The sequence below is a fragment of the Plectropomus leopardus genome, chromosome 13 (genome assembly GCF_008729295.1).
Source record: "Plectropomus leopardus isolate mb chromosome 13, YSFRI_Pleo_2.0, whole genome shotgun sequence".
NCBI lineage: Eukaryota > Metazoa > Chordata > Actinopteri > Perciformes > Serranidae > Plectropomus > Plectropomus leopardus.
In genome coordinates, this window is record NC_056475.1 from 24778555 (window position 1) to 24794837 (window position 16283).

Below are 16283 nucleotides of genomic sequence, written 5' to 3' on the forward strand. Positions count from 1 at the left end.
GTTGATGGCGTAATAATTGGATGGACCATGTTAAACCACAAACAGTTTAAGTCTCTACACGCTCAAGCATATGTCTGTGATGATTCCTCCCTTGTAGACCCTCTGCTGTCTCTCTGTCTTAAGATTGCTGGCGAATGCAAATCTTTTGTTTAGACTGGTAACCATAGATGGATTACTGAACAGATGGAGCCCAGGGGCCCAAAGTGTGTGGGGGCCCCCATGGCCTTTACCTGCAAAATGTCATTGAAATGAACATAAACATGATCGGGGAAAAAATGAAAGTGAGATGCAAAGGAACTGCAAAGACACACAAAATACAGTATTTACAGGGGGGGGGGGGGGCAAAACCACAGAGACACAAAATGACCAAAACAGACACACAAAATGACCTCAAAAAGACACAAATGACAACAAAGAGATGCAAAGCTACGACAAGGAAACACAAAATACTACAGAGACACAGTATCACAAAAAGATGCATTATGTCTACAAAGACATGCAAAACAACAAATAAAAAAGCAAAACCACCACAGAGTCTCTTTTTTCTATCTTACTTTTATGTAGGAGAGGTGGTGGGGCCTTTTGCACATATGAGCCTAGGGGCCCATTTTCTCATAAAAGAGAGCCACAGGAATAAGTCCAAAAACTGCCAATTTGCACTCCTGGTTTCCTTGTCTGAAAGTCAATGTTTTTTTTTTTTTACTGGGTGTTTGGTTAGATGCCTCAAATAAGGTCTGTGGTTAACAAAAGCTTAATAGACCTTGGCATTTTGTTGACCATCTAATTATATCACTTGTGAATTTCGAAGCTTTTATGTGTCCTAAAAAACGGCAGTTGCTAACGAGCAGCTAAATGAGACTGAAGAATGTCATCAAGCTGAACATGACTTTAAAGCCTCGCTGTGGTGCTGAAGTTAAATTATTCCACCATAGTGTAATTTGTTTATAGCTTCAAATTTGCTTTTTTTACTTTTGGCTTCAAAAGTCATTAAAGTGGTTTTCATCTGTGAATTTTATCTCGCTAAACAAAACATCTTAGTATCCTACACATTTGTCACAGAGCTTATTTTATGCAATAACTTAAAATCTGATGGAAAAATTCCATTGGCTTTTTGTTGAGGGAACCAGGGCAAAGCTAACTTCAGCGTCGGGCTTTGTCCTTCCTTCCTGCAGCACTCCATCCATCCATGCTTATGATAATATAACATGGTGCCTGAACGAATATAATGATGCAAACAGTAAAAATGATTTACCCTTCACCAAAACATCTCTGTTCAATTACACAAATGTGCTGAAAATGTCTTTTCAGTGGAAAAATGAATCTGTTCCCATAGCCCACTGACGACGCAAGAAGGCTGTGTAGATTATTAAGTCAACAGCAGAGAAAAGGACTTTATGCCACTGTATGAGTCTTCCAGCTGAGGACTGCAGCAATATGCTCCTCATGCCGGCGCAACAAAAGTAAGTCAATTAGGATTCTAATGTACAGCATTAGTGAGGCCACTTGGCAATCAGTGATTAAACAGTGATAAATCAGTGCATTAGCTCCCACATACAGTCTCTGCACTCAAACACCTGCAGGGGACAGGACAGCCTAAGATTCTGCTGCTATAGTATGCAGCACTGCTGCTGCATGAGTGCAGCTACAAATCTGATCACAACAGGGATGCAGACAAGATGCATTTGAGAAAAAGGACACAGACAGACAGACAAACATGGCCTGTGTGCACACATTGCATGCACGCACTCACAAGTCAGCAGTATACTGTTGGTCCACTATGACTATAGAAACTGGTCTGTGCTGCTCTGCATTTGCACCACACACACCAAAACCCAGCAGAGGCTATACACCACCTCACACACCAACTCTGCAGTGACGTGAGGAGGAAGACGGGAGGCTGCTCTTATTATAATTCAACGTCAGACCAAGTTTGATAAACGCCCCCCCGCCTCTCCCCTCCCTCCTCTTTCTCCCTCTCCTTCCTCCTTCTCCCTCTCTTTCTCTTTCTCTCTCTCTCTCTCTCTGGCCCATTTCAGAGGTCCTTATCCACAGTAAGGAGATCCGCTTTTCCTCTCCTCCTCCTCCGCCACCACCACCACCATCTTTGAGATAAAACACTGGCTTTCCAGCAGCAGAGGGCTGGCTCTGCAGTTGCGCTGGCACACATTCAACGTGGGTGCACACAGTGAGTGAGGAAAAGAGAGAGAGAGAGAGAGAGAGAGCGCGAGATAGAGACGCCGCATCTTGTGGATTTCTTTGCGTACCCGCTCCGTGTACATGGTTCTCCCTGTTCTCCCTCTGTCACATCCAGACCAGGAGTTGATTTCACTTCTCGGAGAAAAATGTGGCATCGCGCAATCGCGACAGTCCTTGTTTTATTGTATTTTTGGGGGGACTCGTTGGCAGGCTTTCCAAATCAAATCAACATTGGTAAGTTCAATGGGATGCTCTGACTACATTTACATTTCTTTGTTCGCGTAGTCTATATAGGACACGTCTCCGCAAGTGGCACTGATGAGGTTATTTGCATAATTCATTCCCAAGTTCACTTCTCATAAAGCCAGGAGGTTGTGGCATCCTGCGCGTCTTCGTAGGCGGTTTGGTAAAAATAGAGTTGATCGAAATTTTGCTTTCTGTAGAGCATTGTTTAGTTATTTCTCGTCTGCCTTTCTTTAAATGAACAGATCATGTGTCCAATAATGCGTAATTGTGCGGCACTGCCCTCGCTCTGCACAAAAAGTCCTCTCCTGATCGCAGGAGTGAAAAGTGCATTCTTCATGTATGTTGGGAATTAAGAGCGCTGTTCTGTGTGACATTTTCTTTCCTGTAGGTGGACTGTTCATGCGCTCTACAGTGCAGGAGCACAGCGCCTTCAGGTTCGCTGTCCAGCTGTATAACACCAACCAGAATGTGACGGAGAAACCCTTCCACCTCAATTACAATGTTGACAACCTGGAGTCCTCCAACAGCTTCTCTGTCACACACGCCTGTGAGTAGCTGTATAAACTGCTTAATAAGAATTTTTCTTAGCGTAAAAACAGCAGAGAATGTTATGCTTCCATTGTGTTTTGGTAAAAAAAACAAAAGATGCAATTATTTTGTTTTTCAAATTCTACCCCGAAGTAATGATGCTGGCTCCAGTCTAACATTCACACACACAGTATGTGAGATGCTTTACTATAATTGTCTCTTTGGCAGGCCAATATGAAAATTACACAGATGTTTAGGAGCTGAAATTGGTGTTGGGATATAATGGATTGGGCTCATACTTTAAACACACCTGCCAAGTGTCTGGACTAATACACAAAACTAATACACAAGTCACCAGCTGGATGATGGAGCATGATGGCCTGTAATTGGACAAACACAGTGATTTTGTAAACTGAGTAATTCAGTAATGCCAGAGATGCTGATGAGCAGCACTTAGATGACTGTACTTGAAAGTAGGGTAAAACAAACAGTGCTATTCTGGCTGATACCACAGCCGGGCTGTGGTATCAGATAAAGGCTGTAGGTGATGGATGTCAGTGACAACTTGCATTGTGGTGGTGGCTACTTGTTATGTGTTATGTTGGCTGTGTTGTGTGAATTGTTGCATTTGAGCATGTCTTTCGTCTTGAATGTCCCACCCCTTCACCTCCAAATGAATACAAGACATAACTTTTGAGATATTCCAAAGTAAACTTCACCTCTGAACCTTGATAAATAGGCTTATGTTGAGGTTTTGGAAGGTAAATAATAAACTCCCTAAATGTTATTTTTCACAATTAGTCAAATATAGTGCAAATTAGTAGCCATCTTTGGGCTACTTTGGGTCCAAACCAGGCTATTAATCCTTTGAAGCCTGGAAAAACATCAGTTTTCTTGTGCTGCATTCTGATTCCTTTTTAATGCAGTTCAACCTTTGAAAACTATGCAAATTGGTTTGATTGATGCCTCACAAATTGCAAGAAAGTGACTTGAAAATTAGTTTTAAGAAGGAGAGAGAGGAAACTTATTTGAAATTAATAGTAATGGGGCGCCTGACTCAGTGGATAGAGCAGGCGCTCCATGTATCATGTCGTCCCCTGTCTCTCCCCCTTTCACACATCAGCTTTCCTGTTAATTAAAGGCATAAAAGCCCCAAAAAATAAACTTGAAAAACAAAAAAAAATAAAACGGTTAATAATAATAAAAACAGGGAAATGTCAGCAAATGTATTTATATTTGTTCATGTATATATTTTTTTATTTAAATATATAATATTATTATTATATATATCATTATTTTATAATATTTATTTGTTATTATTGGCTTTTTTATCTATATGTTATTTTGTTGTCTTTTTTTAAAAAAAAGTTAACCTTTTTTCTTTTCTTTTTTGGGGCTAAATTTGAGGTAATTTTCTTGTAACTCGCAACCTGCAACTTCTTCCTGTGCATTTGAAAGAAATCAAGGCAGTTTGCCCAAGTTTCAAAGGGTTAAATTGTCAGTCTCTCTGATAATGATTTAAAACATCCCATTCTCTTGTAACAACAGCAACACAGTGGCATACATTTGTCTTACTACACCTTTGATGTATAAATAGTCTACTGTATCAGCTGTAACATGCTGTAATCCATGTAGTCATCTCCGCAAACATGATGGATTTGGTAGGAAGGGCTGTGGAGTGTGAGATGGCTTCATAATTGGTCTACCAGTCACTCCTCTGCCATGTAGGGCACCAAGCTCTGCCTGGAGAATTAATTTGTTATCCTTCTTCCCACCAACTGCACTTCACACTTCACGCTTAAGGATCAGCTGCAGCTCTCCAAACTCTGTCAGCTGCCGTAGAGTCGGCTGTGTAACCTAATGAAGTGAGAAAAGGGCCCAAAAAGAATGGAAAATTGAACACAATTGTGCCAGGTATATCTACGGCTCGGCTATGAGAAAAATCTAAAATGCTGCTGAGGTGATGTAGTCGTCGGTGAGTGGAAGCAGCAGCCTTGGGGTGAAGTTGCAGGGAGACGCAGTGTTAAACACTCACACCTTGACGCAGTTCGACCACAGCCTTGCTCTGGCGGCTGCTGAGTGATTACACCAAGACGGCTGAGGGGTCAGTGCTTAGCTCAAGGGCACTTCAGCAGTTGCCACGGAGGAAGAGATGAATATTACATGCTTGGCTTGTCAGGATCAGGTGTAAAGCACAAACTCTGCTGCTTGGGCTTGTTTTTCATTTCAAGGAGGCCTTTATGTCCAATTACTCATCGAGCAGAAACATTTCTTGTGACAGTGTCAATGAGCTGTTTTTCCACCAGTCGGGTTGTCTTTGGTCATATTCATTTATTCTACAGAATAATGCTCAAATGTAACATTTTGGAATTTATTGTTATATTATCCTCCAGCAAGTTATTGTATCGAACTAATGTGCCACATGTGGAGCCCTGTAGAGTTTAAAAATGAAGGCATGTTGAATTACTGTATATTTTTGGATGGTGCTCCTATTAAAGATTCAGACCATAGCCAGGCTTCTTTATGAGTAAACCTGAATCCATTGTCTTTGAAAGAAGCTTAAAGTTTTTCCTCCCAAAGTATAAGAAGAAAAACAAGATAATCAGGAGGATTAATTTCAGTGAGATAAGCTGATGCAAGCTAAGCTAAATGCTTCCCAGTTGAAAAAGACTAGTGAGCAGCTCATTATGCGGCCCAGCAAGGCCAGCTTGTGACTAAGACATTGCTTGAAAATGCACCAAACTCCATGATTCTTATTTTTAGTAGTCTGGATTGCATAATGCCCTGCTCGCCTGGCAGGTGTTGATGTAGCAAATGAATGTGATGATTATGATTTGACACATTTCTATTCTGGCAAGGATGACAGGTTAGTCATCGCTGTGCTTTCCCACAGCTCGCATCGTTAGTTTTGATAAGATTAGCATGTGTTGAGATGACAGAGATTTTAAATCTGCTTATTGCTTGTGATCTTTGGGATTGTCTGCAAAACTTTTGTATGAAACAAATGAATAGAGTAATAAGGTGTGTGCATTAGACGAATGACTTTTTGCCTTTGTTGTGCATATCCTGAATGGAATAAAGCAGGACAACACTGCTGTCCTCCAGCTGGGTCAGTATATAATGATTGTTACAAATCCCTGATGGCAAATGACTGTGTTATTGGCAGTGCGGATCAATAGGTGGAGGGATAGTCCAACAGGAGTGTGTATGTGTGTGGCTCCAGTTTGTTCTCTAGTATGGAAAAATCAATCCTCACCAAGCTTTCATTTTCTCTTCCTCGGTCCCTCTCTGCTAATATATGGCTGTTCTCCAAACTTCTCCTGGCCAGAGACGCTGAATCTTCAGTTTGATGCTTGCATAGCAGCCATGAAAGTTGAAAAAAAAACAAACAAACCCGTAAACAGCAAATGACACATCGCAGCAAACTGTATATTCAGCCATTGCAGCTTGATTGAATTGATCCCGACAAAGAGAACTTCACTGTGCCATTGTGTTTATTACCGCACCAATTTGTGGCTGGCTGGAGTGAAGCTGCAGGATGTATTGATGTGACACCTTGCCCCGGGCCAGGTCAGATTGTGTGCATAAATGCAGGAATGGGAAGGTTACATCCATTAGAGACTGAGGTCAGGGCAAGAAGAGACAGCGGAGACAGAGCCGCTGGTTCCGGCTGGACAATCAGAGTGGAGTTCAACCAAGTTCATGTGGGATTATACAGTACTTTTCTGAATATGATGACAGTGAGGACAGATCATTTCACGTCCTTCTGAAGAAGCCAAAATGACCTGGCCCAGCATTGTCCCCACCTCAGCATGCCGTGTCCAGTTGCCTGACTTGGTTGAGAGTCTGGATGAACTGCCCCGATTCGGGCTGCAGACACTGCCATCACTGGGAGTTATTAAAAATTACATGGCCCAGCAGTGGCCCAAACTCGGCATGCCAGAAGAAAAAAGTCCAGCTGCTTATGGGTGCCCAACTTGGCTGAGACTCGGGAGGAATGACGCCCCAGCACTGGGCCAAATAAACTACTTAATTTCCGGCTGCCATCGGTGTCATCAGAGGGCCATTATAAAAATGACCAGGCCCAGCATCGGCCCACACACGGCGTACCAGAAGAAATAAGTTGGGCCGCATCAGGTTTCCTGACTCTGCTGAGACTTGGGATGTCTGAGCACATACTTAGTTACAGTGGATGCTGAAGTAAAAAACAAACATCCTAAAAAGCCACATCATGCATTTTTTAAGACTTCACTTCTTCCGTCTAAAGTGGCAGCAGGATGAATCTACTCATAACAGAATTTTCCCAGAGATGAACTTTTAATTTAATCAAACGTCAATATGACAGTGTGTTTCTTATAAGAGCGTTTATTATAGCCACCTATCCTCCCTCTGCGGTGACTCAACCAGTGTGATGCTGCTCAGACAGAGGCTAATGTTAGAGCACTTCACTGTGTAGGCAATGGACAGTCCTACTAATGCAGCATAGACCAGTTTAAGGAGCCAGATCTCCTCCTCCTCCTCCTCCTCCTCTACTTCTTCTACTTCTTATTCTTTTGCATTATTAAGACCGTGGTGAATACATTGACTCATAAGCTGTGTCCAAATATGGACATTTTAGTTTTTGCAGTTCTTGTATGCAAATTGAGTATGTGGAAAAAGTATGCTCATAACACTTACAATATGAGCTAAAACTATCCCATTACTTTTTGCCTTGTGATCTGCATAGAGACAGTAAAAGCAGGGAGGATAGAGGAGCGGCAGCACACACTGGCACATTAAAATTTCTAATGTGTTATCCAAACAACCTCAAGATAAGATGTATTTTCAGTAATGCAGAAAGGGAAAGGATCACCTTCACCTGGTGTGAAAGTCACATTGTTCATAGTTGGCTGTGTATCCTGGATTATAAGATCTAATGGTGTAATATTCAATACATTATTTAAAGGAGCTATCTGACATTCAGAGTCTGGGCCAGAATTGCCTGCACATGGCTCTCACCTTTGATGTCACAAGTAAATGTGGAGGTGACTTAGCTGAAGTGGCAGCAGCAAAGATGGTCTATAACAAAAGATGACATATTAAAGGCTGTGCCAATGGTATGAAATGGTGTACATTCCAAATCTCCTGAGTGGGCAGTCTTCTCTCCCCTGCATCCCCACACCTCATTTTGAAGTGTTGTGAACTTTGTGTGGACGAAAGCTGATTCAGTACAATACATCACTATATATTTGAAGAATATATTTGAAATTTAAAAAAAAAATGGTGTTTTTGCTCCTTATATTCCCCCTTGTTTTTATTTGCTATCTTAATGTCCGATATCAAGTGGAAAATGATATCAGTTGTTGCCAGATGTGCGTCACAGTGTGTTGCTGAGGCAGAGACAGGTTCACATATATGTGGCTGGTGAAAAATGGGTCTAATATTTACTTATGGTGATTAGTGGGCGAAAGAATCGGTCGTACTTGGTGCTCACGTTCTGCTAGTCGCTTAAAGGGCAGAGCAGTGGCGAAACCCACATGACAGGGATACAGGAAATCACTCTAAAGTGCACGGTCTTGTTTCTGAACTGTTTGGCTGTGGCTAACAGTGAAAACAAAGGCAGCAGTGCTGACAGTGCTAACAGTGTTAACCTGGAGTGAAACCAGAGGGTGTGCATTTTGCTTCCATGACAACGTTGTCCCTCCACCTTGGATTGAGAAGACGTTATCAGCTGTAAACACCATATGAGTGAAGTGCAGATCGGCGCCTATGGCTAGACAATCGGAAATGTAGGGAGGGACGCCCATGCATTAACACGCACATGAAGCTGTCCCTGCTACCAAAACAAAGAACAGAGAAGCTCGATTACAACACACAGAGGTAGTGTGACTTAATTCTCTGCTGTGGACGTCATTACCTCATTAAATCTTTACATAGCAAAAAATGGTTTGCTGTATATTATTGCTCTGAGTGATATATGTAGAACCGTTAAGGGAATAGTATAGACATTATATGAAATATGCAGGTTTGCTATTTTGCCTCGAGTTAGGTGAGTAGATTGATACCAGTTTCGTGTCTGTACACTAAAAATGAAGCTACATCCACCATTCAGACTGAAAGCCTACAAGCACATCTGCAGTTGACACTTCTACAGAACATGTTGTATCTTGTTTGTTAAATTCATACATGAATCAGAATGCAAAAACAACACATTGTGATATTGGGAATTTTTTTTTTTTTGGCTGGGTACAAAACTTCCCAGTGTTTTATTGTCTCTGTTAGGTTGCCAGGCAATCAGAAACAAAAACTTAATCTAAATCTTAAACTAAATAACTGAAAGTTAGAGGTGCTGGATTTTGTTACCTTTAGACAGAACCAAATTAGCTGTTTCATCTTGTGTCCAGTCGTTGTGCTAAGCTAAGCCGAACAGCTCCTGGTGGTCGCTTCATATTTACTGCTATTTCTTTAGTGTCAGTGTTTAGTGTTATACGTATTCACGGATGCAGCAACTCCCGCCGAGCCATCATTACAAGAACTGCGAGGTTTCAAGAAGAAAGAAAAATGTAATCAGAGGATCTTTTCACATTGGATCATTAGAGGTTTTGAAAATGTTTTAATATCTAAAGGTAAATGTCAATTTGGAAATGCTTTACACAGTTTTTGCTGTAGTTACTGTATTAAAATAAACATGCTGGAGCATAACCAAACAATACGTAACAACCTTGGATCCATCATGACACTGAGAACTCATTTAAACCGACAAGTCATGAATGATGCATGAGCACTAGAGACAAGGTTGTCAAATTGTTTGGCCTAAGGGAGAGAATTCTGCATGATAGTCTCTATCTTAATCCTCACTCTGTGGCCAGAGTAATGAATGTGTATACACACAATAAATTATTATTGAAAATGTTGAGGTTTTTTTTTTATACCGCAGCATCAGAGTCAGTGATGTCATCCTAATCAGAGGGAGAAAAACACTCAATTATAAAAACTTGTTCAGCATGAAAACCATATTCCCCACCTCTGCTGCAACCAGACATCTTGTATGTTTGTGTTTCATGTGGAAGCTTTAAATGGATCCTCTCGATTTGGGAGCCCTTGAACTGAAAGAGACACTTACCCAAAAGCGTGTCCTTTTATCACGATGCACTGATAAAAATATCTGAGTTACTGCTACTGCAGCCAGAGTCCTGTCAGTTTGGATGACCTGCCCCAAGTTGACAAGTACTCATCCTCAGATTTGTCATGCCGTTCTCATTGGGGAGCATAACAAAAACATAAAAGCTTTCAGAGCGTCTGTAGAATAATTTTATCTAACTAAAGCGTCATTTCACTCGCAGGCAGTGCCTTTTACTAACCGATACTTGCACTGACGTAAATGCATGGTTTGACCCTTAGTTTAATAAGTGCTTTTAGGGTGTATTGCTGCGGGGTGACACTCATGGGTCATCATGCAGCATAAATGCATTAGCTTTTTTTGAACAAGGGAGTGCTGATGCTAAAAAAATGACCAGAACTATAATAGAGGCTTTTAAATATCAGTTGACAGAAGGCATCACTGTCAGTCGAGTGCTAAAAGCTCATTGTAAGATCTTATTTTTTGTTTTTCTCAAGCTGAGTCACTTAGCCCTGGCTGGTCGTAATACTGCAAAATGGCGGAATAGTACTGAATAGGTTCGAGGGCAAGCCACTGGAGATGTGCAGTTAGTCTTTCATCCTGTGCATCAGAATGTGCGTACATGTCAGCGCTGTAACGGAGCGACGGTGATCACTACTGACAAGCTACAGTGATGCTGCAGCAGTTTGTTGCAGTCTTACACAACGTCCTTCAGGGAGGCTGCCTCTGAAAAGCTCTGCTGTTATTCACTAAATGTTACCTGAGATTATCCAAGGACAACAAGCTGTGAACTACACCGAATAACGCCAAAGAAAAACCAAAGATGCCGGCGGGGCAGTGAATTATTTAGAGGCGGCTGCTTTCATAGATTTGGAGAAGTTGCATGAGCTCAGCTGTTGAATGTAAAGCAGCAGTGATTTCAATTTTCTTGAGACAAGAAAATGTTCATTATTCAATATTGATACAGTTCATGGTGAGATATATTTATGTTGTGTTATTTTACAACATCAAGCACCAGAGCAAATGATTAGAGATAATGAGTTATGAAAAGGCTGAGAGTTATATTTTATAATTAATTTTAATCCATAAAATAAATTAATTTCATACACTTGAATGAAGAATTTTGATGTTGTTGTAAGTTAATTGAAATGACTTTGCACACAGTCATTTCATCTCCCGCTTACTTTTTTTCTTGGTGCGTTTTTGATGTGAATCCGTGTCCCAGTATCTTCTGCAGTATTACAGCATTACCTTTTTAAATTGAATGTGTTGTATTCATCTGTCCCCTGTAATAGTCGTCCTTGGATGATGTTTTTTTTCAGTATATGCAAAGCATGTGTAGGTGGAGTGTTAGCAGCGCTTTCACTGCGCTGCAGTGAGATATTAAAGTGCATTCTTTCATACAGGACTCCAATAGCCAGGGGCCCTGTCTGTGTATCGCTGCTGTAGATTTCCTTCTGTCATGTTCTTTTAGCATGTGGGCTGAATCCAGTTGTATTCCTCAGATTAGAGCTAATCCAAGCAGTGTTGCCCCGCTCTTTGCGTTTAATGAGCATCTGCTGGGGGTAACCCGCCGGAAGAAAACGTGTGCTTTAAACAAAGCTGTAATCTGTAGAGAAGAGGGAATTCCAGCCAACATGCAACTGCACTGCCTGAGGAGAAACACCTACTCAAGCTTCAGTCCCTATATGCCCTCTGCTTTCTCTGTGGTTGGTCATCTGGGATGAATTGCACAACAATGCAGAATGTAATGCGGATACAAATATAAAACGCTTAAATGTCATAACACAGAGATCATTTAAACCTAGTGCTCTTTGCCTTGAGTCAGATTTTCAACTCGAAACAAACATTTACTGGGATTTTGTGGCGAAATTGAACCAGCATATCCTGACAACCCTCTCAGTAGAATGAGTACATCTTATTAAACTCAAACTATATGAGATACTGTGAAGATTAAAAGCTCAAAAGCTCATGTGCAATTTAGTAAACATGCATAATGTATTTGATGTCATTTCTTGTTAGCCATGTTAGCAGCGAGCCCCTATGAACGGCAACGTCAGTCTTGTCAGTCGACACCACTTTCTTCTAGACTGAAATTCCTTAATAACTATTGGATGAATTGCCATGACATTTTGTACAGACATTCAGAGGATGAATCCTAATGAATCTGTGTTGCATAATGTTTCCTCTTGTGCCAGCTGCAGGTTTAAATTTGTGGTTTTGACAGAAGTAGCTCAACAACTACTGGATGGATTGCTTAAAATGTGATTGCAGAGCTAATTATATCCCCATCAGCTTCAGCTGCACTCTGTGTTCAGTGCAATTTGGACAGTGGCTATGTTTACATGCACGCTTATATTCCAGTATTATTCAGAATAGGACAATGTCCCATTTGGATATTCCATATGAGGTCTTTTTCCAAATTAAGCATTTTCTGATTAAGACATGTGGAATATGTTGATATTATTTGCACATTCTTTGGACATGTATACAACGCATACGGAATATGTTTTTAAATTGGAGTTTTTACTGCAGTTTGCGACACACAGCCTCTTGCTTTTGTACAGTCGGCTCTGTGTGTTGTCATGGATACGTTGTACACCAACTAGCCAACAGTTTGCAAGGTTGGCGTAGAAATGCATGCCCAGAGGAAAAGCTCAAATTTCTGGTTAGAAGAAAAACACACACGCTTTTTAACATTATGAAAGACTTTGATATTGACAGGTTTCTGGAATTGTGCAAATGTAGCAACACAGACATTTACAAGGAAGGAGCGAGGGAAAGAGGGTGGCTGTGTTTGTACAACAGGCCACGGCTTGCACAGCTTCATGTACACAGGAATATCAGTGAGATTTTTTTCATTTTTATTAGCTGTGTAAACAGCTTGGTAGGAATATTTTCCTTTTTGGAATAAGAGCAAAAAAAATGAATATGCATGTAAACCTAGTCTATATGACTGCATGCTAACATGCTAAGACGAGATGGTAAATACAGTAAAAACAGTCCAGCTTCAATGTTCATGATTACGTAGGACAGCGGTGCTTCAGAGTATTGTATGATTTACACTGTCAGTGAGTTTCCATTTTAATTTTGACAATTGAGCTGCATTTTCAAACATGCACAACAGGATTTCTGAAATTGACTTTCAGGTTTGTCCTACATCATAACTTAAATGTTCTAATTAGCTTAAAAAGGCTTGAAGGATTGAGATGCCTGAATGTAATGGAACAAATCTTTTAAATTAGAGCGTTGTTAAAGGTCAAACACTGTAATGGATTCATGTGGAAGTTAAAGGAGGATTTTAAGGATTGACGCAGGACAGAAATCTAATTTTATGCTTTGGAAACAAACATTAACCATGGTTACTGTAGGGAGGTGCACAGTTAATGACCTGTTTACAGAGCGAGTTTAGGTCTTTAGTGACCTCAAATATGAATGTTTTCAGTTTGGGCCTTTTCTTTGACCTGTCCATTCATGCTGATTCAAAACCTGGGATGCTTTATTCTTTCCATTAGTACTGAGAAAAATTAAATTATGGACTTTTCACTTTTTTATTCTGCTGAGACATTGCCTATAAATAGAGGGCACTTGAATTTTTTTGATGCAAGTGCACGACAATTGCATTGGAATGTTACTCTAGGGCATTCATTTTATGTAAATATGGTACATACTTATCGTGGTTGTCACTTACGTAGGTTTTCCTGCATTATGGGCTGTTAAAAGAAATTGAATTATCAAGGGTGACTTTTTTTTTTTTAGTGAATTTTGAGATTTCTGATGGTAACATGACTACAGCTGTGATAATGTTCGAATACACCCACTCGGAATATATCCTCGCTCAGGTGTCAGACACAGACAGAGCCCTGAGATATCCCCAAAACATCCCGCTTCACCCTGTCCAGCTGACACACTAAACAGCTGCCGCCAGAATGCAAAGGAGGCATGTTAGCTGGAATAACAGGGGAGAGATGCTGGCTGTGTGTCCTGACCCTGCAAATCATCATTCAGGAGACGGCACAGCTTAGCCGCCCAGCTCGTTTTCACGAGGAAACACTGAATCTGCTGAGTGTCTGTCAGTCAGCACATTTGCAAGATTTGTTGGCATCCTCCGTCCGGCCTAGTAATGCTGTCTCATTTGAAGATCCCCTTTAAAACAAAAGTGGAAACAGATCCTGATTACTTTTAGTTTTTGACTTCCAGTTATTCACAGCACTTATTTTCTTTGCTTTTTTTTTTTTTTTTTTAAATCTCTGACTTAACATTTTCTATCCTTTTTGATAAAACCTGCAGCTATTAATAGAGCATGTCAGAGTTATTGGTTTGGCAGGAATAAGCCATAAGGGGTGAACTGGCTTAAGTTAGAGACAATCTGTGTGTCACAATGGGGAAATGAATCACGTTGATTTATTGCTCATAGTTCTTTCCACAGTGATAAATCATGCAGAGGTTACATAACCCCACATGTGACATCAGGGGTTAATGGTCTTACACAAAACTTGTTATAATAACATGGATGTGACATGACATAAATTATTACCTTGGAAATTTGGCATAATGATTAATTTACCATAAGGAACAATAATCAGCTTAGGTTGACAAGAAAGTCGGCACAGACCTGAATGAAGATTAAATTGAGACTTTAACTTGTGTTACAACCACAGTGTTTGGGATCTGTCTTTTACTTTCACACACTGAAGGGCTAATTGATATCTAAATGGGTGTACTTTTCTACTTGCTCATAGGCTTATCAGCTTGATCTTGTCCAAGTTTTTGCCCAAAGTAAAAAGCTAATGTTTGTTTTTTATTTAGATTTTATTTCTTGGGATTACCTAAGGCTTTTAGATCTAGTTTAATAGGATTGTTTTTAACAGGAAGTTTTTAGATATATATACGTAGATATCTTATATTCTGTTGCACTGCTGTGGGCTGCGTTAACAGCATTTCATCTTTCTTTATGTATGCAGATACATAAGAAGAATGACCAAAAAAAACCCAAGCTGAATCTTGAATCTTGAAATTGGAGCATTTTGCACGCATATGCCTATTTCCGGACAGACTGGCAATGTTGAGAAACGCTTTTGCAACTCAACTCGCAGACTATTACTCACATTAAATAGCAGTCCATTTCCATGTTAAGGTAAAGTAAAGTAAAAAAATAAGGACTTCGGGGTCAAGCGTACTCGTATCCGGCCCTGCGTCACTGTTTTGAAAGCCTCCTTTGTCTTGTTCATGCTATTATATGTTGAAAGGTGCAAGTAATTCATATTTTTGGGACCCCAAGGGCACTAAAGAGGCATTCCATAATAAAGTTAGTGTAGTGCATATATTGGGCATTTTACTGCATAAGGCTCTGAATAGATGTGAACAGCCGTCATGCTTAAAGGCAGAATTATCTTTAAAGAAACAGGCCTCACAGTAGCTTTTTCAACTGTCTGCAGATCATCACACATTCTGTACCTTCTATAGTTGCTGAGTAAATCCAGTGTTTCTCTTTGACCCCATCTTTTATGAGCTGGTAATTTTGGGATAGCAGCTGCATGTTTGTGCCGCGTCCTCTGCCTTCTTCTCATACAGAACATGTGACCCGGAGACAAGACAGGTATTCCCATGTGGCTGAGACCAACACGTTCTCCCTCTCCCTTAGGAAAACAGACTGCTGCTCTCGTCTCCTCTAGTGTCGCTGCAGGCGCTGCTCTCAGACAGCAGCAGAAAAATAACTTCCCACCCGGCCTGCAGTATAAACAGGTTATTTGTTATCGTCACAAAAAGTAAAGTTGTTGTCCCTGCTTTGTCCAAGTGCAGCATCCAATTCCCTCAAACCTCAAGGCTCTCACCAGTCCAAAAAAAAACTCACCTCCTCATCTCAGTGTGAGTCCTCCATTCCTTCCCTCATTTTCACTTTCTTATATGCATAAAGTTCAATTTTCTCTCTGCGTGCGGTGTTCCCCTTTTCAGGCGAGGATAGCAGCTCCCCTGTATTCCCCCTCAGCAATAGAGCTTTAGGAATTCACTTTGTAGACTTGGCTCTGCTGTGCACATACACCGCGGGTTCATCCCTACATCAGCGAGTTTTATGATAGACTCAAGAAAAAAAAATCCACAGCTGTCTGCAGGAGAGACCCTCAAAGCTGCAAAAGCCGTGAGTTTCTGGAAGATGTATAACAGCGTTGGTGCTTCTGCTGCATCTACCTGTTCAGTTTGAGGAGATGGCGAA

The 16283-nt window shown here is 40.8% G+C and overlaps 1 protein-coding gene across 1 annotated transcript in view; it reads left to right on the top strand.

The window, feature by feature from the left end:
* The first annotated feature begins 2153 nt into the window (after positions 1 to 2153).
* gria3a (glutamate receptor, ionotropic, AMPA 3a) overlaps positions 2154 to 16283 on the top strand; it is an 88775-nt gene continuing 74645 nt past the window's right edge. The window contains exons 1-2 of the mRNA XM_042499938.1: positions 2154 to 2430; positions 2831 to 2989. Coding sequence (XP_042355872.1) covers positions 2343 to 2430; positions 2831 to 2989 — 247 coding nt within the window. The 5' untranslated portion in view covers positions 2154 to 2342. The remainder of the gene's footprint in view (positions 2431 to 2830; positions 2990 to 16283) is intronic.